This window comes from Acanthaster planci, linkage group LG15 (genome assembly GCF_054643075.1).
Source record: "Acanthaster planci isolate LZ-2023a linkage group LG15, COTS_SCS, whole genome shotgun sequence".
Classification (NCBI taxonomy): Eukaryota; Metazoa; Echinodermata; class Asteroidea; order Valvatida; family Acanthasteridae; genus Acanthaster; species Acanthaster planci.
The window spans coordinates 6,207,731-6,234,446 of NC_141791.1; the positions used below are offsets into that span (position 1 = coordinate 6,207,731).

Here is a 26,716-nt window from a genome sequence, read left to right on the forward strand (position 1 = left end):
TGCCGAGTGCTGAACAATTTTCACTTCGCGAAACATGTTGCCAGTCAAGATGAAATGCAATAATTTGTCTCACTGGGGATCGATTTTTCAATACACCTTATTCTAAATTTATACACTAATTTGTGTGTACTACATGTACATGTAAGCAGCTACTTCTGCCTAGTGAGTGTATCCAAATCGGCCCAGGTGAGTGAAGTTAATTACATGGTACAGAAAGATCTTCTGAGGTTCAAAGTCGGGCCAAAGTTGGTTCTGTTGGACTGACCATGTCACATCTGGTATCCTTCGCTGCCCAAGCATTGCATTCCTTGGGATATTAAGTGTTGGGGCCAGCTATGTGGAACAAGGTCAATTTTGTGATGCAATGAATGTCAGGCAAGCAGAGGTGCACCCAGGATTTGTCGTTGGGGGAAGGGCTCAGACTGGAACTACCCCACTCCTCCAAAAATAGCTATCATGCTCAAGCCCCCCCCCCACACACACACACGGGGATGTATGGCCATATCAGACCTTGTAGTTGAAGATGCCGGTGACTGTATCTTCATTCTATAAATGGTAACCATCCCCATATTGACAACCTTGCAAGGAGGGATGAAAAAGTGTAACAAAACAAACCAAACTCTCTCAGTCTAGCATCTGCATTTTGTCAACAAGTGCTGAACTAATATCAGAAGATATTAACCTATACATGCTTCTGAAGGCTTTAAAGGGTTGTAAGATAGATTTTCAGCTACACCTAGGATTAAAATAAAAATAAGATGAAAAAATGTGCTTTAAACAAAGCAAAAATGCAGTAGGTTTCTTTTATATTACAGTGTGAAAATTTACTTTTAATGTCAAATTGGAGCTCTATTCCATATGTGTTTTTGAAATCGTTTGACTGCTCCTTTTTTTGTTTAGTTTAGTTTTTCTTTTCAAAATCTGAATCAAAGAGGCACCCACAAACAATCAGAGATGCATGAGATTGCAATATATCACATATCTAGTTTGATTTTAATATCACACCTTAGGTATTAAATATAAAACGCTTACCAGTAAATATGGCTGATCGCTAGACTCCTCCTCCAGAATGAATTTAAATGTTGTGTTCATCTGGTACATGCAGGCTAGATGCTTAGCAAGGTAGGATTCCGTATTATAGGAGCTGAATCAGAAACAAATGAAAGCTTTTAATGTTCACTGAAGCACATTAGCATGAGGGTTGGTGCACTGCAAGTTTGTTGTTGGTAGTTCGTTTTGCCATTGCCTCTTCCAGGCCAGGCAATGTTTTCCAGTTTTTTTAATGTGCTGAAAGTACTTTAATTCCAGTAACACATGTTTTGCACAAAGGAAGCGTAATTCTGGAAATCTTTTGCTGACAAGAACTTTGGCAATGTGCCAGCTTTGAACACAGAAATACATAAAACACATTTATACACAGCTTTAAGGGGAGGGATAAAGTTTACAAAGGCCGAATTCCCTCGTCTGTGGTTGAATATACGGTAACAATGTTATTGGCTGGCATTATTGATATTGACTGGCTGAGGCTCTTGGCTTTTTGCTGGTTTCAGACCCACCCAACATATGTTTAATAGCAAAAACACAAAGTTATCCAGAGCTTATGTCAAGTATGAGTTGAGCTAGATCACGGCATGTATGAACCATAAAAATGTAAACTACACCTGTGGTCAATGAATCATCCTGAAATTGGGTGCTTTCAAAAGAATCAACTCTCCAGTCTCTCGCATTGAATTGCTGTTGGGAGAAGTTTAATTGACCACACACAATGCATTTCACACATCAGCGGTTATAATGGTATTTCCTGATATTGGTCAGCTTATGTTACCTTGGGTAACACCAAAAAAACGTGAAAGGTGCCACACTTTCAGCAACTGTCTATTTGCATGTACGGTCCATTTGGCAAAGGACTGCTTACCTAAATATATTACTACGAGTGAGTGTTGCATCTCCCTCAAGTGGTTGCATGCATATACTATGCTTTAGTAGCTTTAGGGTATGGACAGAATGCCACTCCTTCCCTTTGCATACACTCTCACCTGAAAGGGGGAAAAATGTGATGACGTTCAGATGCAAGAAATAACTAACAACTGAATGACCGCCTCCTCCAAAACTGTTCAGAATCAGTAGCTTTGTGTTCCACTTTAACTGTTTAGACTCTCTGGCAAGAATCTGGACACTGGGTTCGTGTGAAAGTGGATCAAAAACAAAAAGGACTGAACCAAAAAAGAAATAAACAAAAAATCTTGCTTTTTCTTTTCAGGGGAAACAAGGCCAGTCTTGAGAGATCTGTCAACCAACTTATGGCCCAGAGAAGGTGAGGAGAAGACGGAAAATGACATTTCAATTTTAATGGAAAAAAGGTGAAGTATCTCAGAAGATATTTTTTATACAAGAGTGCCTAGGGCAACGAAATGCTCCAAGTGCATGTACATGTAGATTGGAAACAGTTGGTTACAGAAGCAGGAGAGTGGGAAAAGCACCACACTGTCATCTCAACTCACTATTGATGGCTTCAGTCTGACTAAATGGCATCTGAAGAAAATAAATATTACTCTCCTTCAACTGAATTGAACTCCTGGGAAATCCATTTATACGAGGAGGCTACTTTTTTTGTTTCTTTTCTTTCCTTCTGCTGACATGGTCGGAGATCAAACCTGCCACAATCCTCACCATCAATATCAAAGAGAAACCAGCACAGAGCCAAACAGTAACGCAATATCACCTTCAGCAGCAAGCACACCAATTATTGCTTGGTGACAGGGCGGCACACTGCTTCAGATAGATGGCTACTGTTACGTATGTGCAATGATTTGGTATTTTGCAGTTACAGATATCCCTGGATTCAAAGTGGGAAAAGTACATCATGAATGCTAGCTACATGAACATGTATGAGCTGGCAAACGGTCAATTTATCATACACACATGGGCCTCTATGTAAATGAACTGTTTGAGCAAGCTCCGAGCAACAAGCCTAGAGTGTTGACAGCGACGTGCATGACATAGACACACTTGAAAAGAGAAGAGTTTGGTGAAACAATTTGAGATTTTGCTGGTAGAGTGTTAAACAGCAATGCTACATGTAGGGCCTGTGTGCACATGTGTTAATCTTTTACTCTGATAGAGTAGCTGAGTCATCATACCTCTACAAGAAAAGGCTATATGGCCTTCTCATCAATACTTTGACCAATATAGGCACACAAAGAGCACCACCTGAAGGTGTACAGGTACGCAAAACACTTGACAGACAAGGCTGGGTCAGTTCAAGCAATAAAGTATTCAAATATTTGACAATTTATTCGATCGAATATTCAACTGCATCAAAATCCCACAGAAGCAGACGTAATGTACACTTAGAATGCAATTTTGGTACTGAATGATTGCAATTGTTTTTTCTTTTCATTTCAATGGTTTTCACCTCTGAATATTCAGCTGCAAAAATAAACATGTTAACAATCAATAACTGACTGAATATCTGAATAATCGGGACAGGCCCATCATGGCGGGGGGGGGGCATTTCTATCAGAGAGTCCACACTAGAAATCTGGACAACATGTGACGGACACACTGAGCTGGCCCACATGTAAAATGCACCTGTCAAGTCAGGGTAGCATTAGCTTGAATAACCTTGGTGCTGCTCGTGTGATTATGTTCTGGCGGCATGCTTCGGGAATTCACATCACGTCAGCCAACACCGTAGCAAGCGTGTGAAATATTTGCTGGGCCACGGCTGAAAGTCCGTAGTTAATGGTTGGCATATAGATGTATTTGCCGGTTTAGCGAAGATTTCTGGCTGACATGCTGAACTGAATGAGAAATTCATCTGTGGAGTGCTATAATTTTATTACTAGTAGTACCGGTATTTATTCATGCACATAAAAAGAATCCTATGAATTACAAACCATTCTCGGCATCAGGGTTACAACAGGTTGGGATAAACCAAAACCATGAGATAACCAATGTGCCATCTTTTAAAATGTATGCGTTCAGGCTTTTAAAAAATCTATACTCCTGGCAAAGGAAAATGTGTAACAATAACAATAATAACGATATATACATGTACATGTAGATTTATAACTAGGGAATCCGATCAAAGTGCATACACGCAAGCAACAACCATGCTCCAGTCTAAGTGAAATAGAACCAGTGATGTAAATGTGATTTCAGCTTTCTCTTGAAGATGTCAAGCGACATTATCTGGCGAAGTACTGCTGGGAGTTCATTCCGGGTACAGTAGGTGATGCTTTGGCAAATGGTACGCTGACCATGGCCGACAGCTCAGAGTCTCAGGTCAGCCGGCAAGTATGAGCCCCAAGATCTAAGAACCTGACCCGTTGGCTAGGAGGGTATATACTATAGATACTGAGGAGCATGACCATACGGGATCTTAAATACTGGTATCAGGAGACAGATCTTGAAGCTGATGTCAAGGAACAAATGTGATGAAGAAGGGAGGTGTGGGAGAATGACTTATGAGCTTTAAAAAAGCACAAAGTATTCAGGCTGGTAATGAATTATGGAATGACACAAGATCTCACTGGTATGTATATGCTTCACTGTTAATCTATTTCCCAGACGTACAAACGAGCATGTTATATTGACACATTGCTATTCCTCCACGATTGATGTGACTGCAGACACTGAACAAGTGGTTCACTATAAACTGTACATGCACTGGTAGGATCAGTGCTTCTTCCCAGGTGCAAAACCCTGGTGAATATGCTAATAATGGCAGAATGTAGCCTGTGGGGTATTATGCATCATTCATGGTAAAATTGATTGATTGTGGAGACCTACATGTACAAAATGCATTCAGTTTAGTGAATGCAGCAATCAACTAGATGCTTGGATGATCTTCCTGTCAACCCCTGCTTGGAATATTAGAAATGTTACTGTTTCAGCGTGAGCGCTCCTTCATAAATTTGAATAAAATGGCTGTGTCTGTTTGCTAGTACAAGTAGTGATGCAAGGCTGGCAAATGCAATAATTGCATACAAAGCTTTCATTTTTTTTTCATGTTTCAAGAGGGACTTTCGGTCTGGTTCCTTGCCTGGTGCTTTGTGTCCACGGGCAAGACAGTTAACTTCAATTGTTTCACACTTCCTGGGAGCATGTAGGCATTGCCTTGGGGAGTAGGGTACATGTACATCTCATGGCCAACCTGTATTGGTGTTGGAGTTTCACTTTGTCTAAAGGAGCCAATGTTCACAGCTTACACTGAAGTATCAAACGCTTCATGCTGCATGTACGAACAACAACAGATGGGCAAAGTCCCCAAGAGTGAGACACGACGTGACTACCTTTCAAATCTGTGTTAATTAACACAGTAATCTTCATTAGCACAGCGAATGGCTAAGAAGAATCAATTGATTACAAAATGCTACGCAAACAGAGCAGCTACCGGCCCCCCTGGAGTGTTACCCTGCGTCACTAATTGGATTGATTAGGCCCGAGCAAATTGACCTCCGAAACAGATAGGTGCTCCAAGATCAATAGCAATCAAGCTGGCCGGGGACACGGGCACACCATGGGACGGGGAATAGCTGCAACAGTGTTGACTGCCCACTTCCTGGCTGCAACCAAATCCATCTTCCAACATCCTACAGCTACTGTGGTGAACGCAAGGGCACTATGAAGAAATCAATGCAATTTCACAGAAGGTGGGCGTGTTCTGAGAAACTCTCCACACTCCCCAACATTTGAGTTTGAATGACACTTTAACTACATATTGGTGAATGTTCCGACTGTCTGGAAGGCAGGAAGTTTTCCTGTTTGGTTCTTTTTACAAAAAATCTTGATCGGTATATTTAACTCCAATAAAAATAGTATGAAGAAGTATAAAAGCTGTAGAAAAGCGGTAACAATACCAGCACTTGACGTCTTGAACAAATTTACCTATACACACCACCACGTCTGGAAGGGAAGGAGACCCACACTGTTTTGGGTGCCCAAACATTGGAAATATCCCAACTTTTCATGGCTTTTTTGCGGAATGAGACTACATGTACATCACCGGCTTTGGGCAAGCTTTTGGGAGGAAAGTAGGAAAGTGAAAAAAAACCCTAAAATGTCACCTTTTTCTCACTGGCTTTTCAAACGTAAACACACTCGTTCTTTAGTTTTTTGAGGGGACAGTGGATCCGCCATTGAATCCATACAGCATTTTAGCAGGCAGAGACATTGACAGTGACGAATGGGGTTGAGCAGACCCCTCGCAAAATGGAAGGTAGATGTGCTACCAGGTAGTAACTGATGAGAACAGTAACCATGGCAACGTACGCGTGCACCAGCCAGACAGAGGATCAGTACACAATCATTTCTTTGATCAGTACGTACCGGTAAGCGAGCGTTCGTTGCAATTGTTTTCACTAGTTGCTACCCGCCATGTTGCAAAACTCCTGGAAGTCCGCGCGGCCCCATCGTCCAGTACACGCTGGTGCTGGAGTGCATACTCGCATGGCCCTAAATGCAAAGCTCATCACTCTCCTGTTACATTTACTGTGGCTATTTACAGTGCAGTTGCTTCAAGGAGGGCGACTTGACGAGTCAGCTGATAATTTAGCCTGGTGCAGAGACAAAGTGCATCTCCGTTCCTGTCCTTGCTATTAAGCAGGCTTACTGTATGATAAGTGCACGTACACCCTGTCTCCTGACTCGGCAGCAGAAGCAGAACAGAGCAAGGGTTCCATCTCGCTAAAGTTGGCAAAGTGGCAGACACGGAGAAGTTGAAAACTCTGTTGTCTGACCTACTCATTTGGCAGTCTCCTACAAATGCTTGCTTGAATATTCGATAACCCTACATGTACATTCAAATATTGATTTTCAAACCGACATGTCCATAAAAAGAATATTAATTTGATGCTTGGTTACAACATTGTATTCTCAAGGCATCTTTCAAGGTGTTAGGAGAAAACTCAAAGGCAGCTGATGCAAATGCCAAATAATAAGGCCCAAAAAATTACTCTTCCTTTCACTTTTTCTGTGTTTTTTTCTTTTATTTTATGTGTTGCGTGATCATGCTGGGACCTACATGTCGGAAAAATATCACCAATTACCGATACATGTATGAATAAACATAAGACTGCCAGTCTCCTCCTTCTAGGGGATGGACCCCTGTTCGGAAACTCAATGAGGTCAGACCTCCCAACAGTGTTGTAGTCAAGACAAGCACAAGACCAACAGAAGATCTCTAGTCTGAATTCAAGAGACATGCTATTCAAATGAACTGCAACAAAAGCATTCCTTTGTCATTGATCACACTGTTACTTGTGACTGGTCTTGCACGTGGTCTTGTGTCCGGTCTTGTGTCTGGTCTTGTGACGGTCTTGACTACAACACTGCCTCCCACAAAAATGGGCACATTATGTTCCGCCTTCGTAGGAAGTTGGAATAACAAATATCTTCAAATGGATGGTAATCAACTGTTCCAATACCACACTTGGTTATTCGAATGAACTCAGCGCTACTCGCACTCAATGTGTTTGTGAGTGGTGGGTCTGAAAATGTGAGACTGCTTGTCTCTGTGGTCAATGGTGGCAGACACCTGTCAGTATCCACCCAGGCTTGAAGAGCTCCCTCACTGGCAAAGAAGAGACAGGTTGGCGGGAATTGTTTAAACTGGATAACTGGCACAAGCGCAGAAACCATTCCAACATATTCCAAGTTGGAATACATTATCGGTTGTATGTGATCAACACGTCCAAAGGTAAAATATGCACATAAACATGCATGCGCACTCCTGGTGATGAGCTCCCGCCAAAGGACCGTTGGTGCTATGTCAAAGCATGCCATCTCTTATTGGCATAAGTAGCAGACAGACACCAACGACCTGATTTCTTTCTCACTTTCAACCACTGCACAGGGGGAAGTTCAGACGGAAAGTGGCAGCAGCAGAACGAGGGGGAAAAGAACGCTAGTTTCATTCAACGGCGTTGACTTACAACACTCACCAAATACGTGTACTTTCCGAAGGAAAATGAGAAATGAACCCAACATACCTGTGACGGCCTCCCCAAGGGATGAACGACACCGTCTGCACTGCAACTGCAGGGTCTGATCCTGGGAAAAATTTGGACAACAAAAACAACCAGGTCATCAACTTATCTGTGAAAGCATCACTGAGTGCAGACTGTCAACAAGTGAGGGCGCTAGTCAAGTTTAGTGTGCACATTATCATGCCAAAACTGATTAGACTATGAAGTCTGCCAAGAAGACGGCCAGAAATATATCTATAGGTAAAGGTCAAAGATGCAACGGAATCAATTTGAAGTAGAGCGCTTCGCCGAGAGCTGACCTCAAAGAGGTCATTCTGCAACTTCCTGGGATGAATAACCATCTCTTAATCCCTTTAGTGCAGTGCTATGGAAGAGCCTCTTCATGTGAGACACATGTACCCAACACTGGTCAAAACACAAGAATACTAACTCACATAAAAAAAATTTGCGTATCCAAACATCTTAAAAACTGCCAAGTCCTTGTGCAATGGGGATTTCATTCCATAGTCAGACGTCACACATTTTTCCATGTGCTACACTGCCAACCAAATTTGTAAGGAAGGGCAAAGTGTGCAGAAATATCGCCCTCCGTTGGCAATAGCTTTTGCTTCCCATATGTAGATCTTCCCCATCAGTGTTGCATATAAAGAGGTACAGCTATGATTGAACAATTACATACACTGAACCTGTAAAATAACAATTTGTAAGACTTAACCGATTCTTGGCAACTATTCTTCTTCTGTAGCTAATTAAATCCACTTTATTTACATAAAACAAAGCACTAAAGATGTTTGAGTAATCAGCGATAGGGACTAAATGGTTTCTAGGAATATATAAAATCTTAAACTGTCATTAAACACTAGCGCGTCAAATGTGTATGTAAACTGTCAACCACAATTTTATGCTCATTTACTGTTTAGCCTTATTTCATGTGTTACGATTTAATAACTGCACAACGTTTTAAACATATGTTGCATTTTTCTTTATTTTGAATGACAGCTACGCAGAAAAAGAAAGGTCTCAACTTTGTACCTTGTCTTGCGATATGCTGAAGACATGTTTTTTCCCCTTTCTCGGAGCCAGCAGTAAAGCGTCCTTGCAAAGCATGCTGGGATGCATCAGGAAGTAAAGATTCCCCACCAGGCAATCCTTCTCCGACGGCGCCAGCGACTGGCCGGCAAACGTCCGGGTCACATCGTTGCCGTGGCAACACCAGCTCTCCGCCATCTCTCTCCAGTTCTCGGATGGGAGAGGAAGAACCCTGTCGAAAACACTGCAGTTTAAAAAAAAGAAAACAATTACACCCCCTGGACTATTTGCCACAACTCTTAACATGCTTAAGGGTTCACTGCAGATCTGTCCAAGGAATTGTTCCTTTGAAATTTTCATGTTAGAATGACGGGAAAAGTCACAATGCAGAAATTTACCACCTACACGCAGTTTATGTCAGACATTTTGCTTTTTTATTTTCTCGAAAATGGTTTGAGCGAAATCTGTGTTAAACCTCTGTCCAGGATATTATCAGCTTCTCCTTGACCTTGGAAGGGTTTTAAGTATAGGTCAGCAACAGAATGTGACCAGGCAGTTGAAAAGCAGAGGCACGTCCAGAGGAGGGCGCACTCAGCACACCACAAGCCCCTCCCATGGGGGGATACCTTGGGCTTTTTTCCTGTTTCTTTTTCTGCTCTCAATTGGTTAGATCAGAACTTTAAAGATGGAAATTCCTCCCAGATGAGGAAAGAGAAAATGCCAGGCTCGAGTGTTCAGGTCTCATGTACATTCTGTGCGCCCTCCGCCTATTAGTATTTTCCTGCAAATGTTAGAGTGCTCCCGTGTTGGTAAATGCTGGATCCAACACGGGAAATTCTTGTTTTAATACAGAGACTAAGATGAGTAAAATAGCAATAATGACATATCTCCTTTTGCATGTGCTGTATCGGTTCCTCTTGCCCACAGAATATTACATGTACAAAGCAGGCCTTCTCCAATGTTCTATCCATTATCATTGGCCTCAAGGGGGACCAAGAGAGGGCGCAACTTTCCTAGTAACGACGGCTCCTTTGGTGGGAACTGCACTTCGCTGGTTCATGACCATCTGTGAAATGCATGCATTACGTTCACGCCACTACCGATCATATAAATACTTTCGACCGACGAGGAGATGCTTCTGCTCAAGCTACCGGTAGATGATAATTCTCACAGATTGTTTGTGATGAAATGATTAAGATTTCCAAACCTACTTACCAGGGATCGGTCACCACTTTCCCTCGACACGTCCCGCAGCTGATGACAAAAGCGGAGCTCCTCAGGAACCCCAGCTCCTCCTTCTCCCAGGCCTCGTCCATCTCTCGCCGGTCCCCAGCTTCCCTGGACCCTGCCAACTGCAGCCTCATGTGGAGGCCTTCATCCTGCACCTGTGACAGGGTCAAAGTGAGGCAACTGGTGAAACTGGACAGAAACAGGTGCAGTCCAGCAGAAGAATGGTCAAACTGGACAGAAACATGCGCATGTCCAGCAGAAGAATGGTGAAACTGAACAGAAACATTCGCATGTCCAGCAGAAGAATGGTGAAACTGAACAGAAACATTCGCATGTCCAGCAGAAGAATGGTGAAACTGGACAGAAACACCGGCATGTCCAGCAGAAGAATGGTGAAACTGGACAGAAACATGCACATGTCCAGCAGAAGAATGGTGAAACTGGAAGGAAACATGCGCATGTCCAGCAGAAGAATGGTGAAACTGGAGAGAAACATGCGCATGTCCAGCAGAAGAATGGTGAAACTGGAGAGAAACATGCACATGTCCAGCAGAAGAATGGTGAAACTGGACAGAAACATGCGCATGTCCAGCAGAAGAATGGTGAAACTGGACAGAAACATGCGCATGTCCAGCTGAAGAATGCCGAAACTGGACAGAAACATGCGCATGTCCAGCAGAAGAATGGTGAAACTGGAGAGAAACATGCGCATGTCCAGCAGAAGAATGGTGAAACTGGAGAGAAACATGCACATGTCCAGCAGAAGAATGGTGAAACTGGAGAGAAACATGCACATGTCCAGCAGAAGAATGGTGAAACTGGACAGAAACATGCGCATGTCCAGCAGAAGAATGGTGAAACTGGACAGAAACATGCGCATGTCCAGCAGAAGAATGGTGAAACTGGACAGAAACATGCGCATGTCCAGCAGAAGAATGGTGAAACTGGACAGAAACATGCGCATGTCCAGCAGAAGAATGGTGAAACTGGACAGAAACATGCACATGTCCAGCAGAAGAATGGTGAAACTGGACAGAAACATGCGCATGTCCAGCAGAAGAATGGTGAAACTGGACAGAAACATGCACATGTCCAGCAGAAGAATGGTGAAACTGGAGAGAAACATGCACATGTCCAGCAGAAGAATGGTGAAACTGGACAGAAACATGCACATGTCCAGCAGAAGAATGGTGAAACTGGAGAGAAACATGCACATGTCCAGGGGAAGACACTTTTGTATCACTACATACCTGTACATGTAGTACAAACATGTACATGTAAATGTACCTGGTACATTAGTGTCTCTTCACAGTCTGCCATTAACATTATCCTACTTGTTTTATCAGAAGTGCATCAAAGTACGAGGTTTTTTGGGGTTTTTTTCATTCTGATAAACAAAGATACACACCTGAAGAAATACTCAGGATCAGTCTTTATACATGTAGAGTGTACCTACATGTACATGTACAGAAATGGAAATTTTTGAGACTGTTTTGCACAGTGCAGATCGCATGAAGAGTGAGTGAGCTGATTTGTAAATATTTTGCATGAAGGAGATTTTAATTACTAGCCAAACTTAAAGCATGCCCTGGGCCTGAAGCAAAAAAAACCCTAATTGTTGCTGATTTTTGTTTAAAGCTGCACTCACCCAGTGAAGTCCATTGCAGGATTTGGGGAGGATCCGGATGGGTGCCAAGGGGAAGACGTGACGGCATCCGTCGGGTGCAGTGATAAAGTGGAGGGAGTCAGGGCAGATCTCCACCTGCAGTCGGCTCAGCTCCTGCGATCCAGTTGTGTCCATCTGGCTACAGACAACAAAGAGGCAGAGTCCAAGAACAAGACTAACACTTCAAGGGAACTTGAATCCTCAACTCTGATTGGTCGATCCACGACAACAAAACTGTGATATTGTACTGTGCCACAAGGTCCATGTTTCATCCAATGCACCATACTGTGCTCCTCTGACCACGCTACTGCATTATTTTGCACTTACGCAAACAGTATGGCTGAAGAATTTACTGTAAATTCAAAAGTGGCACTTTTATCTCTAAAACATTTTTGAATGATGGTTTCACAACCATGTGACTGATCATTATGTGAAAAAAATTGGAGCTTTCACCCACCACCTTCTCATACTCCACATGACAATGATCCACGCACCATGCACTTTGCATACATCACACTGTGATATATATAGAATTGGGTCAATCCAGAGAATGACAGGGTGGTGAGTAAAGGCTCAGATTTTAAAGGCTTAGTCACATGGTTGTAGAACCATCAAATGCTCACAAATTTCAGAGCGATGGATCTGTCAGGAAGTTGAATTCTAGAGTAATGGAATCTATTTACTGAGGCTTTATTAAAAAAACCATAGTCCTCATATGACCTCAGACTCCCTCAGTACATACACCCTTACATACAGTGTATGTATACTTGTGGGGTATTTCCTTTGTTCTCGTGTACAAAACTCCCACACAACACGGACAAAATTTCAAATCACTGCCATCATTTCAACCAAATTCAGTTTCCTGGGTTGAAATTTTGCCCGTACGTCCCTTATATAAAACACTTCAATTTGCGACAGAGGAATGGCACTTGAAAATTCCTCCTTTTTGAGTAAATTTGAAATATTTATTTCGTGAAATTCTTGTGGGGTACCACTTTAGCACCCCACAAGGATCAAAATTGGCCTTGTGGGGTACCTTCCATTGTTCGGGAACCCCACAAGGCATCATGTACAAGTGCATATGTACATGTACATGTAGGCCTACTGGTACATGCCAGCCAAACCATGAAAACTGCACAGTAGTGCAAGGCACCAGCCAACAAACAAAGAATGTCAATTTCAGGAACCCCCCGTGTTTTAATTACTTTTAGTAATAAAGGTCCACCCTGAAAAAGAGTAACATTCTGGCAATGTGTCTTGATTGTCACGATCCTATTTGGTTACAGTTGGAAGAGTAAATAGGAGAAAAATGTGACTTCCTTACCATTTGTCTGTCAACGTACGCATAAATGTATGTACATGCATGGTCAATACGACACACTCACACACACATGGAAGACTGTATGACCTTTGGTTGTTTTCTTCAATACCCTTACTCCCCAATCTGCTTATCTCGTCCAATAAGGGATCAAATTTCTAATGAAAGTTTCCAGTAACCATTCAGAGACACTCTACCAAGCAATTTCAACAATATTGCCATTTATTAGTAGCTGCATGTGTGCATTGTCTGGCTGTTTTCTTCAATACTCTTACTCCCAACTGAGCTCATCTTGACCAATCAGAGATCGGCTTTCTAATGAAGCTGTTCAGTTACCAATCAAAGACACTCTACCAGGCAATTTTAACAATATTGCCATGTACTAGTGGCTGCATGTGTGCACTGTCTGGCTGTTTTCTTCAATACACTTACTCCGAACTGAGCTCATTTTGACCAATCAGAGATCAGCTTTCTAATGAAGCTGTTCAGTTACCAATCGGAGATACTCTACCAGGCATGTTTGACATTATCGCAATGATAATTTTCAGGGGATGAATGCTTCCACAGGCTTTGTCGATGTTGTGTTTACCCCATAATTTTTCTTCAAAAATCAAAACCCTACCCTAGTTTCTACAAAATTAACCCTGCAGTTTGGTGAAATAATGTCATTGTCATCTACATGTACTTTAAAAGTTGTAGATTTGCATCCATCGCCAGTATGTCCCGTTGTCATTACATGTGTTTACGAAACTTTTATTTAAGAAAAGGACACAAAATCACAAAAATCAGAGTCACTTCTTAATCTTCTAGCAGCTGTATAAAACAGGATATTCAAGCATTTTATCCATACATGTAGATCAGTTTAGATGGCTTTTGTATGTCTAGATATGGGTCATTCCATGAAGTTTGGGCACAGTTTGTGACGGCGTCTCTTGTTACAACAGTAACTTTTATTGCCCTTAATTTTCACATTACAGCAGATTAAGTCATTATTATTCAACAAAGATGAAGCACACCACTACAAGAACCTAGCAAGATTTAGAACAATGTTAATTTAGAATCCACATGCAGGGAAAAAAGACGTTTATTTTCACTGATGTAAAAAGGGACGCCGTCACAAACTGTGCCCGAACTTCATGGAATGACCGATATCTGCTTGAGCAATGGTTGACCCACGTCCGTCAGATCGGCTTGCACATTTATTATGTACATTTTACTGCAGGTTTTTTATTGTGTTGATCCCTATTTGATGTGATCTACATGTATGAACTGACGGAAGGCCTACATGTACATGTAGCTCCCTTAGCAAGGCTTTTGGTTGCACCGTAGTTTGGCAGAATTATACTTGAACCTGGCTGTATTTGGGGGTTGAAATAAAATAATCAATAGAGGCTTCATGAATAATGAAAAAATGTCTCATGTGATTTTGAAATTGTAAGGACGCAAATCTACAACTTCTATTCTCATGGCCTCAATCTAATCTTCTTTCTAAGTTCTATAGGCTTACACACAGTACATGATATAGGAAAGGGATTCCAAGATTTACAATCTCCATGACACATGTGCATGTACAAAAGGACAACATGTGAAGTTGACTTACAACACATCTGTTTAGGCTACGCACTAGGCCTAACGTTATTGCTATTTAGCCCAGGTTGGATGTCGGTCGTCCAAATATTAACTACCCCCTGAACAGTGGGGTCTGACATCCACCCAGCTCGTGGGAGAGGGGTACACGTGAAGTCCACCTCTGGGGCCATCACTCAGACTAGGCAGGTCAGGCAAAAATTAAAACATGCTTCAAATGCTCTGATCTTTTGCATACTGTGTATTCTTTGTAATTAATAATGAGGGCCTGCATTTGTTTGATCAAAATTGTACAAGGAGGTAGGGAGTTGTGATTTTTCAAAGAATAAATTTATTAACAGTTTTCTGCCACTGCACGTGTATTGTACGTAAAAGGCAAAGGGCAAATTGCGACTTCAACCACGACTGGGAGTTGTACCCTAATTAATATGCGCATACATCATCATTTCAAAGAGGGACCATATTTTCAAAAACAATTATATCCTAATAACCAAAGTGTAAAAGAATATTTCTGCATGTTGTTTTTCATGATTATCATTTGCATATGAAAATGCATGTTTAGTTAAAAAAATGACAACTTTTAACAACACATTAATCCTTCAATTTGACACAGTTGGAGCTCAACTTTTTCAAGAAAATGATTTAGCACTGCAAGAATGCACTTACACTGTACATGTACATGTAATTTGTTCACATCAAGCCGCATTAATACAAAAGATACATTTTCATGTATGCTAATGAACCTCACAAATTAGTCAAGAAAAGATTGCCTTATTTGCATTTTCTTCCTTAACACGTTTTACTCTTTTTCCTGGGAAAGACTTTCTAAAATCATGGAAATGTTGACTGGTAGCCACATGTACATGTACATTTAGGCCTCTGGTTGTCTACAAGTACATGTACATGAATCTCTTGATGAATACAATACATGAAAGAAAGACTTCATTTGCCCAGCTTTTTTGAAAAGAATGAAAGAATTATAATTGACAACATCTTGTGTTTGTTAAGTGATTTACTTGTACTGTGGTTTAAACCCCTTTTTAAACAAATATTCGCACACTTCAAAATTACTTCAAAAAATAGTCTACATCTATGTGGACAAGCAATATGTTGCTTCATAAAGTGAAGGAAAAATGTCTCAGATGAATGATAAACTTATTTTGTTTTAACGAGGGGGTATCTAAATTGTCTTAAGTTGAAACATAGCCTGTTCCACACATAGAAATGAAAACCTGGGGGAAAAAAGTTAAAACAATGGCACCGCAATAACATATCTCATGCCTGGGATAATGCTGTTGAAAGTCAATTCCTCCTGCGTACACATGCAGCTCAACATGAAAAGTTGATTTGCTGGTGGTGCATGCATGCATCGAACTACTCAAATATATTAAAATTTTGACATTTCAGGCAGAGTTTCCAATCGCGAAACATGTGCCTCTCATGGACATTTTCCCTGCGCATGCATTTTTTATGAATAGGGATTTACGTGTGTAGCGGTGCGTCGTTTCCAAACTGCAGGCGCGCTGTGTCGTGTGTGGCGACCCTTCCATGCCTGCTCAGTGCCATCAGCCCATGGACATGACGGAGGAATACATGTAAATGGTCAGCCAAACATCTTCATTTCAACCGAACACTGATGATTAAATAAAATGTTTGTAGTTCTGTTTCAAAGACACGAACTTTCTTACCAAGAGTCTTCATCTGTAAATGATGTATTAATACAAAGCACGGCTTGAACGGCACAAATCTGTTGACGAACTTCGACAAACACTCCAAGCAAATTCATGGGAGCCGCCATTTTGCTAGTGTCTTACAAACTATAGAGGGCGGTATTGCACTTCTACGGCAATGTCGGACACGGGCGGGGTAACGTGGATTGGTACAACTCCTTTACTCACAACCAGGTCTTTCTGACACATAGCATAGTGTTAGCAAGCGGGATCTGAGATCCCTCCATTTCTATGCAGCCTACGTCTTAAGGTTGAAACCCCTTCCAAAAAAAACATAAATTATGTAAGGGTTTTGTTTCGAGATCGGTTGTTATAAGGGCAGAACAAAGAAATTAACACAGTAACCGTCCCCCTTGCTAAAAATGACCCCCCTCCAAGAATCATGGAACCAGCCAGGATTTTCTTTTTCTTTTCTTTAGGAAGTGCCACAAAATGAACTTTTTTACAACTGTTGCCCCCAAATAACAGATTATCTTACCATCTGTGCCCTTGCTCTATGATATTACTGAAGTATTTGTAATTGGGTATTTGAGGGGAAGTTGTTTTCTAGAATTCAACAATTTTGAAGAAATTCTTAAATTAAATGTTTTTATATTAAAATGTGGAATTTACCAAGATATTTTCAGATTTGCCAGGCCAGGAAACACTCAGCCGAATTTGTTTCCAACGTTTTCGAATTTCGAACTGAATTTCATGACACTATGCTCGTAGTTCTGAATGTAGCCGCCCGCCTGTGTTGTTTGTGACCGGCATACCTCGAGTTGAAAGTCATAAGTCCCAAATTCGTGATTTTTAGAAATATCTCTTTGACCCGTCCCGAACATGGTTCCTATGCCCTTACTCTAAACGACCTGAGGATCGTAAAATATTCACGAGCTCGCACGTAGAAGTAAAAGGCACCTTAAAGAAGCCTCTGTTGCTTGGAAAATTACGCCCTCTTTTGGTCTCGCTTGGGCCTGAGAGGCGTTCTTGTGACCCAAGACTGGTCATGGACCTGAGGACACTCATGGCCTCGACTCGTGCTAAACAGTGAGATGCAGTCCACTTGCAAACTGAGCAATGAGGGCGCTTTGTAGAGACCTCAACAAGGAAGACTGAAACAATTCTCCACGTGCTTCTTTGAACTGAACTTTGCTGTCAGAATAAGAAAATAGCAGCTTCACGATAAGGTTTGGTGCTGGATTACAGATAACCTGCAGCAAGGGACAATTCGATCTGTGATAAATTGTCAACCAATGGTTGATTTTGACTGGTAATCTATATGCATGAAATATTATACCAGCACCAGGCAAAATCGAGTGATGGTTAAACAGATTGTCGCAGGTCGAACTTGCTCGATGAGGCCTTTTAGAGTGCACAGGACAACCTGACGGCGCTGCTCACCGATATTTCAGACTAAATGCTAGAACACACATACATGTACAGGGAGCAGGGGTCAGACACCCGTCTTTGAAGGTGCCTCCCTGTCAGCAGCATGAAATATCTGCCCAGTATAGATGCTATGGACGAAGTGACCCTCTAGTTATCCACAGAATCGTGAATGTTCGAAATCACCAAATTTCATGAATACTTCATATTCTTGTTTTAAGGCTGAGGGAACAAGACGTAGCCAAAAAAAACAAAGATTCATTGAAGCTCCTTTTTATATACCAAAAACGTCAAAGAATTGAGATACATAAAAAGGAAAAAATAAGTAAATTTAGTTGGGACTTGGCGATTCAAAGCCCAGTACTCTTTCATCTAGTATTTTCAAAATATTTTATTCCACCGTGGTTCTATCTATATCTCAATAGTGTTTATCTGATAAAACTGACACAAGTATGTATAAGTTACACTGACAAAAATGTATACGTACAAGTGGCAAGAGAAACCAACTTTTTAGTTAAGAGGACAATAAATAAATCAAACAAAAATTAGCATGAAATCCTTACAGGGTTCAGGACTATAACCTGTACAATTAATTAAGAAGTAAAAGCTATGATGACAGAGAGACCTATATTTTTGTCTGTGCTGTATGAAGCAGGTTCGTTTGTAAGCATCCCAAACTAAATTTCAAGTTGACCCAAAAAAATTATTTTCCGCAACACTCCTGTCTAGAGACATAATCAACTGTTTTAAAACTGATTGTTTATAACCAGCAGGCCAAACAAAAGTAACCCAAGACTCAACTGACACAGCAGAACGAGCTAAAAGGTTTCAAGGCTATGGCTTCCCTATGATGAGGAGGGCCGTATTTACGACCACTGGAGTGTATTGCTGTGAACAACGGGAGGTCCTGACTGTCGCGACCGGAAGTCACACTTTTATATAAATGTGGCATCCAGAACAAAGTCTCGTGGGGGGGGGGGGGCTTGGGGGTAAAGATTGGAAATTTGTCATTCAACTATGGTCTTTTTGAAGGAATGGAAAATAAAATGCAGCCACGGCCCGTCAACCCCCCACCGTCCACTCTTGCTTTTATAAAAGCACGAAGTATTGCCGGCCCCACCAGACATTTTGCCTTGCATCGTATGCCACGTACGATGGATAAAATAGCCGGTCTAGACTTTTCTGCCCGATGGACCAATTTAAGCCCCACCCCGTGGTCTTTGAACCAATCACAGCTGTGATTGAGGAACGGCAGTCCGACACCCGTGCGTATGACTGGCGTGACTGAAACATGCAGTGAGGTACTGGAAAGAAGTAAATGCTCAGGTGCGCAGTGGGCGGGGCTTACTGGGTCGCTTCATGGCGACCATACGGTAGTACGGGCAATTGCAATCTTACGACACCAATATTGTCACACAAACGAACAGGGGGTTTGCTTTTGAGCGCAGTAAGTTGTTGCCACATGGCCGAAACACTTGTCATATCGGCTACGGCCAAACCTAATCATCGCTTATTTGTCAGTTTCACTGTCTTGTCCGCAGACTTAAGTACATAGATCGGGACCGCCCCCCCCCAACTATACATTTTTCTCAGCCTTGGCTCCAACTTTGGCCTAATGTTGTGTTAAGGAATGACCTATGCAACATTTACGCTCAACGTCATACGAGCAATCCTCATCTTCGTTAGGCATATCACAATGTGAAGGTCAGTTGCATAAAAAAAAGACCCGACAGTTAGCCTGGGTCTCTCACTTCAATAATCTAACAGTTTTTGCTTTTTAATAGGGCCCGAAGAAGAAATCAGGTTGTTGGGACAAATCTACCAATTTGAACTTGCTGATACCATGAGTGGCAAATACTTCATTTCACATAAGCACAGGCTAATTCAGTTTGGTATTCCTGAATACACCCGTTGAAAATTTAGACAACAATTCCATTGCATTCGATTCCACACTTTCAGAGCTAGTGGACTGCATCAATTCCAAACCTCAAATGCAAAAGAACCCCGAAACTGATCCTCTGTATTACGATCCAGGTGAAAATGAACAAACAGGATGTTTTCAATTCTTGGGTACCCTAGCTGACCTTTGACATGCAATTTGCATCTGCTAATATACCTGTTATTGTTCCGAAAAGTTTAGTAAAAGCAAGCTGTTTGCAATTAAGAAAGCGATTTTGAACAAATTCAGTGCCATGTTGAAAATAACATGGTCAGTAGCGCTTGAACAGAAGGATCCAACCCTAGATACACAAGATTTTATTGGTCGCAAAAAGATGTAACACCATGTTAACGAGGCAGTACTGAGAGACAATAAAACTGGTTTGATTATTAATGCTCACTAGTTTGAAATTTTCAGTACTATTCACAGAGAGTGATTGAAGGCTAACACACACAAATAGCATGAGATCTGTTGCACCAGAGAAGCCTGACAAAACGTGAAGGTGCAATATCCGAAATGTTGCGAGGACAGCTCAGATTGGGAGCCTCGACGCATGCGCCACATCATGCAGCACACGTGACTGTTGTTAAATGTTACGTGTGTGCTAGTAGGCGTATCCGTTTGTCATGTGCTCTTTGTGGGCGTGTGCGCCGTTACTGTACCATCCCATGGCAGCTCTGTCACAGATGGCACTATTCGTGTGCATGAAGCTGTGCTCCTTCCCGCTCCGCCGCAAACTCGACAGAGCGCCACCATCGGTGAATGCTAGGTAGGCCCTGCTGGCGGCATCGTTGAAGTAGCACGTGGAATGTTCCTTGGTGGCGCTGTACAAAGAGCTGGCAGTGTCGGAGCCCCTGTCTTGAAGGTCAGTTATGCTGTTTCGATTGCTCAACGAGTGGTCCGCTCGCGAGAAGGTCATCGGGTAGATCGGCGTGTGTTCAGATGTACTCATAAATGACGAGCGATGGGTGTCGACATGGTTGTGGTAGTCTCGAGATCGTCTGCCTTCGATCTCGCCACCGTTTTCCATGCTGTGATGTTGAGTTCGTGCGCTCGACCGTGCCGGCAGGGAGTCTACTTGTAGTGGGCTGCTCTGGCGACACGACTGCTCGGCACTGCCGGCTGAACTGGACCGCTGACCGTACGCCGTGTCGGCAGGCTGTCCCGCCGTGGAGGATTTTGTCCGCGGCTGCTTTTTGCTCTGCTCGTCCTTGACGAGTCTCTGAGTGGCCTGAACCAGGCTGTCAAACTTGGACGAAGAAGGCATACCGTTGGTTTCCACAGGCTCTTGGGTCTCCCTGATGCTTGGACGGCCGTGGTATCTCCTTGGCGATATGTCAGAGGTGTTGGATGGACTGCGTCTGGGGAGTAAAGGTGACTGCCTCTGACACGACGTCAGTTCAGGCAGCTGCTCGTGCTGGGGGCGTCCTTGCGAAGGTGAGGACACGTTGGGCACGTGCCCGCACTGCGGTAAGAGCAGCTCCGATTGGTTGCTTTCGGTGGCAACGGCAGCCCCGTTGCAACACGACACGGGATTGGCTTCCTGGAGCCGCTCATGCTCCGATTGCACATGCGTAGAACTTTTCTTACTCGCCACGTTTGAGCCGGACACGTCTGAATGGTACTCTTGGGCCTGCGATAGTTGCCTGTCTGTGGATGCAGTCCAGTGATGGTAATATCCCCTGGGGTCCGCGGAAGCTGCATAGTACCGATCATCTCCGTAATGTCCGCGGTACCCTTGTAACCTTTCGTTCATACAGTGTGCATAGGCCTCCGCAGAAGGGTATGCAAAGGAGTTACTGTAGTTGTACGGACTGTCCGCGTACATATTGTGCTGGTAACCAGCCGTGTAGCCGGCGTGAGGGTACATCGCGTTGTAGCGCTCAATGCCTTCCTGATACGGGACGGACGCGTACTGAGCCGCAGGCATGGGCACATCACACGTAGTTGCCGCTGCGTACTGTGCGTACGCCTTAGCTTGCGTGTAGTCCGCACTGGATGCGGCCTCCCCGTACATTACTGGCTGCGTCGGAAGTTGGTACGGTGTGAACTTGGCTTTGCTCTTCGATTTTGATCGGTGGCTTTTGGTTGGTCGGTTTTTCTCTTGAAGGCTGGTGTAAGCAGACTCCGTCTTGGCCTGGAGCTGATCTAGCTGGAGAATCAGCTCTTTGTCCTCAATATTACTGTCGAAAGGGATAAAATGTTTTCTCTTTATTTCAATCGAAAGTTAAGCGCTCAACTAACACCATTCTTACAAAGGGGGTTCTGGGTTTGTAGTGATTTAATGGCTTAGGCTTGTACAAGACATACTGTACATTATTGACGATTTCTGAACGTGATATAAAGTAGCATTTGGCAGACGGTTCTCTAACTCTTGTGTGCATCTAAGCCAATGATTAGAACAACTATCTCGCACAGTGTTGTATTACCGTCTCAGATTTGGACACACAGTCCTTCTGGAACGCTCTATAAAAAACTGCATTACTAGTATTGCCAGCGAAAGATAATTGGGTGTTTGACATTTGAGACCCCAATCAGTAACTCTACACTATCACCGCAAAGTGACGTTGGCCGGTCCCCCACCACCCTGACTGACATGGGACTGGGACGGGCAATTACCTTTAACAAATCGTCTGAAAGAAATACGTCACAGCTGCGACGCACAGAGAGTTCGGATTGCTTGCTGTCGATGTCCTAAGCAACTCATGTACGCTCAGTGCACACGTGTCATGCGCACATGGAAGGTACTGTGACCCTTGTTACTGTTCAAGTGAACTCTGTCCAATGATTGATCCACAAAAACTAATGCATCATGTATGTGCCCTTCCCAGCGACCTTACTGGGCACTCCTGGACGAGCAAATGAATGGCTACGCTAGCGCCCTCAATAGTCAAGCATGACGCAGAGGGTCGCACACTAACCTCAGGACAGTGTTGACGCTGACAATACAGTGAGGGCGCGATGACCGGCTGTTGTGCACGATGGTGGCCGAGCTCTGCATCCACACCCAGCCGCCATGCTTAGCCAAGAACCGGTAGTACTTGGTTGTTACTTGACCCTTGACCAGCACTGTTGGGGGAACAGGGAGACTTCGAGGTTTCAAGTAACTTTTTTTTTTCTACCGGCAACGATATTCATGTAATCGTGTGTCTTGGGCAGTTTGGAACGTTCGGTTTGGAACGTCCAATTGTACTGGCCATGTGATCTACTGCATATGCAATTACCACGGGCAGGTTGTACATATTGAAACAGATATTTAGCTAGAGCGTTAACAAGAGCAATTATGAAAATGCTGGAAACTGAACTGAAATCGTAGTCATGGGGCTGAACTGTTTGCCACCATTCTAAAAATACTGCATTGACGCCTTACAAAGTACCAACACACAAATGAATACAAAAAGTGCTTTGGGGAGTATTCACTTACATGTATGGTGGGCGTACCGGATATGCAGTATGTCGGTGGCGTGAAGGAATTGGTAAAGCGTCTTCTCAATGAGGTCTTGCGGCTCGTACCCCGTCAGCTGTGCGACCCTATTGGCAAGGGGGTAAACAGAAACAACGAGGATGAAGTGAGACGGCTAGATCAGTGTCCAGGACTATATGTTCGGTGAGAAAGTGAGAACAAGCAGGGCCTTGATGTCAGTGAAATGGAACAGGAGTGACAGACACGTGGCCAATGATTAAAGATTACGGAGAACTGATTTTGTGAAATCAACACTGATTTTGGACGTGTGGTGTGTCTGCTAGCATATTTTGATCAGAGTCCATGCAGTCGAACAATAAAGCTGGGTGACGTCACAGAAGCGCTCGTTCCTGACTCTGCTGTAAATTGCAATGTGCACGGTCACAGCCAATGCAGTCAATGGTTCTCCAGTCATACCTGTGGTCGACTAGTGTGAATTCGGTGGAGTTTTGTAGTTCAAGTGTCGAACTGTCACCTTAGATTACAGACGAAAAGTAATAGTGGATCGAAACTATAGACCTTTTTCCTGTGATGTCACGATCGTGCTGGACCGCAATGTGTTGTGATGGTAATGAGTGCGTAGTGTTGTGATTATTAATCTACTTATTCAAGATAAACTTGTAAAGCATGCATCGTTCGCAAGTGCTCTTGCACGTGGTTGAAGCTGCCCATAGGAATATAATGCAATCACCGTGGCCATGACCGTCCACACATGGTGGTATTGTTTATATTTAACGCAATCCAGTCACGTGGGTTAACAAGGTCTATAACTAAGAAAATTCATATTTGCATATTCTTAGCCTTTTACATCTTCTTTCCTTCCAAAGGAATAAGTGAATGTCTGTTTATCTCGTTTTATCACTAAGAATATTCCTTCAAGAAACGAAACGACATGTTAAGCTCGGCCAATCGGGAGCAGTGGTGACTTACTTTCCATCAAGGAAGATCAATTTCATGTCAAGGCTGGCCCTGAACATGAACATGTTGTTATACATCTTGACTTCCGTGAGCGAGCTGGGTGGCAGCGAGTGACCCACGGCGACCAGGCCGACATTCTGGTAGCATCCATCGTACGGGGCCACGTCCATGGAGTACTGCTTGATCTTCAGGTATCCATAGCAATGAATCACCTGGAAGTAAGACAAACTTCGTTTCATGAAGAAATGGCGCAGAAAAAGAATTCAACCACGAGTACCGAAACGTCCGACACGGGTGCACAAGGTTTGTTTCCTCTAAGGAATAATGACCATGTCATCGTAAGAATGCGAGCTGTCTGTCAGAAATTATACATGTCGGCACTAACTGCCTGCTTCATATACCTCTGACATTAAAATAGTGCAAAGGTAACACAGCAATAGCTGGCTTAGATATCAGCGTTTCCAACAAACGGCTTAATTGTTCGATAAGCTGTCAACAGCATGATACCGAATATTTTCCGAAAACGACCGAATCGTAGGAGTCCCACCCATCACCGCACTTTCATTGCCCAGACCCTTTTTTCCAGAACAAACATTATGGAGGGTCGACATCGGTGTTTGCTGCCACCAAGCGACCACAACGTTTCCAAGTTCGAACTGTAATGTTGGTGCCACCGTGCCATCACATGGGTTCACAATCTTCAAAGCTTTACCTTATATCCACCCGACGTAAGCCCGGCATTGCGCTTGGCTAGCACACACTTCATCCGTAGAAAGAACTGCCTCTCAATCTCATAATCTGAAATTACAGGTAAATATTGCTGTTATTACTGCCGAAACCACCTAGAATGGAAAACTACCAAGGCATAAAAAACAACACCATTTGTAATGGCACCATACATATTTTCCAATTTGACCCTCTTTGGTCCACCATCTTTGATGTTTACTCGGACGATGTCTAAAAGGGTCATCACTGTGCAGATCTTGGGTTATGCAGCATGACATGCTAGCGACAGAAAGTGGCGCAGCTGTCACGAGATAACAAAACGCTCTATTTGGGCTTGGCCTATAATCGTAGACATGGACGAACCAGGATTGTGTGGGAAATGTGACAATGAACGCACGGGAAAATCATTCCACTAGTATGGTTTTTGGGTTTGTTTTTGCTCACTGAAGATAGCTCTTGGAAGGACATGAGCTGCTAGTTCGACAGGTAACTGAATATCCGCAATGACAAGTAACAGGCAGTTCAGAGATGGTTTATGATTAGGTTAAACCTACCCGAGAGTACGTGCGTGTGATATGGTTGGTGGGCCGTCAATAGAGCCGTCATTTCGTCATGATCGGCCGGATGAATGTACTCGTAGATACTGTTGCCAGTAAGCTCAACCTGTGACAAATAAACAGCCCATTTAAATTAAAAAAAAACCATGGCCGGCCTTCAATGAACGGACTCTTTCCTCATTCTCGTGAAATTCAATTTCGCAGGTGGCTGCATTTCCATGGATCTTGGTGTATACCATCAAACATGATCGGTATTTCAAAAAGTGAACGTACAATTATATTGGTGCAGATGAAACAGTAGCAGAAAGTTCCCCATTTTCAAGCAGCTTCGACGAGAAATACCTACGAATGAACAAGTCGTTCCCTAATAGATTGCCAAAACCACAACGACTGCATGGTCCTGGTACCCGTCCCTTCCCCTCTCAAGTCAGGGTAAAAGACTGGTTACTCATCTCTATGACAAATGGGTTGTGATAGCTTACTGCCGTTGTGGGGTTGATCGCTCAATTGGATTTGGCGCGGCTTAACCCAGATTGGTAATAATTTTACAAGGCGGCGGGAGTGGTTGCCACTAAGGTCATTCTCGTGGCATCGTTGGCTCGGATGGCATTGCCCCCCCCTCATGGTCGGCCCATGGTCATCCGCGGCACTGTCGTCGTGGCTGAACATGCGTGAGCCTGCATGCAATGATGCAGGAGCTTTGACGGGTAAGGAATGACCAATGTACTACAAGATGAGCTGTGGCATATTGTTGTTCAAACCATATTACACCCAAAGCCATCTTTGACGATCTACTTTCAGCAGTCTCTACTGTGAGTATTTTGCCACAACAGTCATCGATTGGGTGGATCACTTACAGCAAACAGTCTCATCGTCATATCACAGCCGATAATGCAACAGTCCAAGGGGCTGTGTAAATCGTAAGCCGATTTGTATTCTATTTCGAAGGCGTCAATGTTATTTTGAGTTTATCAAATCAGGCGGTCGCTGTGACCTAATTTCCCCGCCCAAAACAAACTTTTAAGTTCACCTGCCGTGTGTAACGCACAGTAGGGGGACGCTGATGGTAAAGAAATTGTGTGTGCATGAATCGCAGAAACTGCGAGCCGCATGCACTTGCGTTGGTACAATGATTGGCGGCTTTATAACAAAAGTTAAAGAAGCAATCACACGAAATAGCACACTACCAGCCAG

General features: G+C 43.2%; 2 protein-coding genes across 10 annotated transcripts in view; both read right to left on the bottom strand.

Moving 5' to 3' along the window:
• Positions 1-16,654, bottom strand: part of ube3d (ubiquitin protein ligase E3D) — a 49,066-nt gene extending 32,412 nt beyond the window's left edge. For 4 of the 5 annotated variants that reach the window (XR_015427821.1, XR_015427822.1, XM_022247818.2 and 1 more), the window contains exons 1-7: positions 16,510-16,654; positions 11,899-12,055; positions 10,236-10,405; positions 9,024-9,264; positions 7,995-8,055; positions 1,916-2,036; positions 1,033-1,144 (exon numbers count right to left, since the gene is read on the bottom strand). Coding sequence is in view for 3 of the 5 variants with exons in the window: in XM_022247818.2 (XP_022103510.2) it covers positions 1,033-1,144; positions 1,916-2,036; positions 7,995-8,055; positions 9,024-9,264; positions 10,236-10,405; positions 11,899-12,055; positions 16,510-16,619 (972 nt within the window). In the remaining 2 variants the exon portion in view is untranslated. Of the gene's footprint in view, positions 1-1,032; positions 1,145-1,915; positions 2,037-7,994; positions 8,056-9,023; positions 9,265-10,235; positions 10,406-11,898; positions 12,056-13,240; positions 14,076-16,509 lie in introns of those variants that run through there. The other variant, XM_087146437.1, reaches the window with a different exon arrangement.
• A 1,641-nt stretch (positions 16,655-18,295) lies between these two features.
• Positions 18,296-26,716, bottom strand: part of LOC110986180 (uncharacterized) — a 65,646-nt gene continuing 57,225 nt past the window's right edge. For all 5 annotated transcript variants that reach the window (XM_087146771.1, XM_022247845.2, XM_022247844.2 and 2 more), the window contains 6 exons: positions 25,520-25,628; positions 24,952-25,037; positions 24,252-24,451; positions 23,283-23,389; positions 22,780-22,927; positions 18,296-22,041 (listed from right to left, as the gene is read on the bottom strand). In XM_087146771.1, coding sequence (XP_087002897.1) covers positions 20,463-22,041; positions 22,780-22,927; positions 23,283-23,389; positions 24,252-24,451; positions 24,952-25,037; positions 25,520-25,628 — 2,229 coding nt within the window. In that variant the 3' untranslated portion in view covers positions 18,296-20,462. The remainder of the gene's footprint in view (positions 22,042-22,779; positions 22,928-23,282; positions 23,390-24,251; positions 24,452-24,951; positions 25,038-25,519; positions 25,629-26,716) is intronic.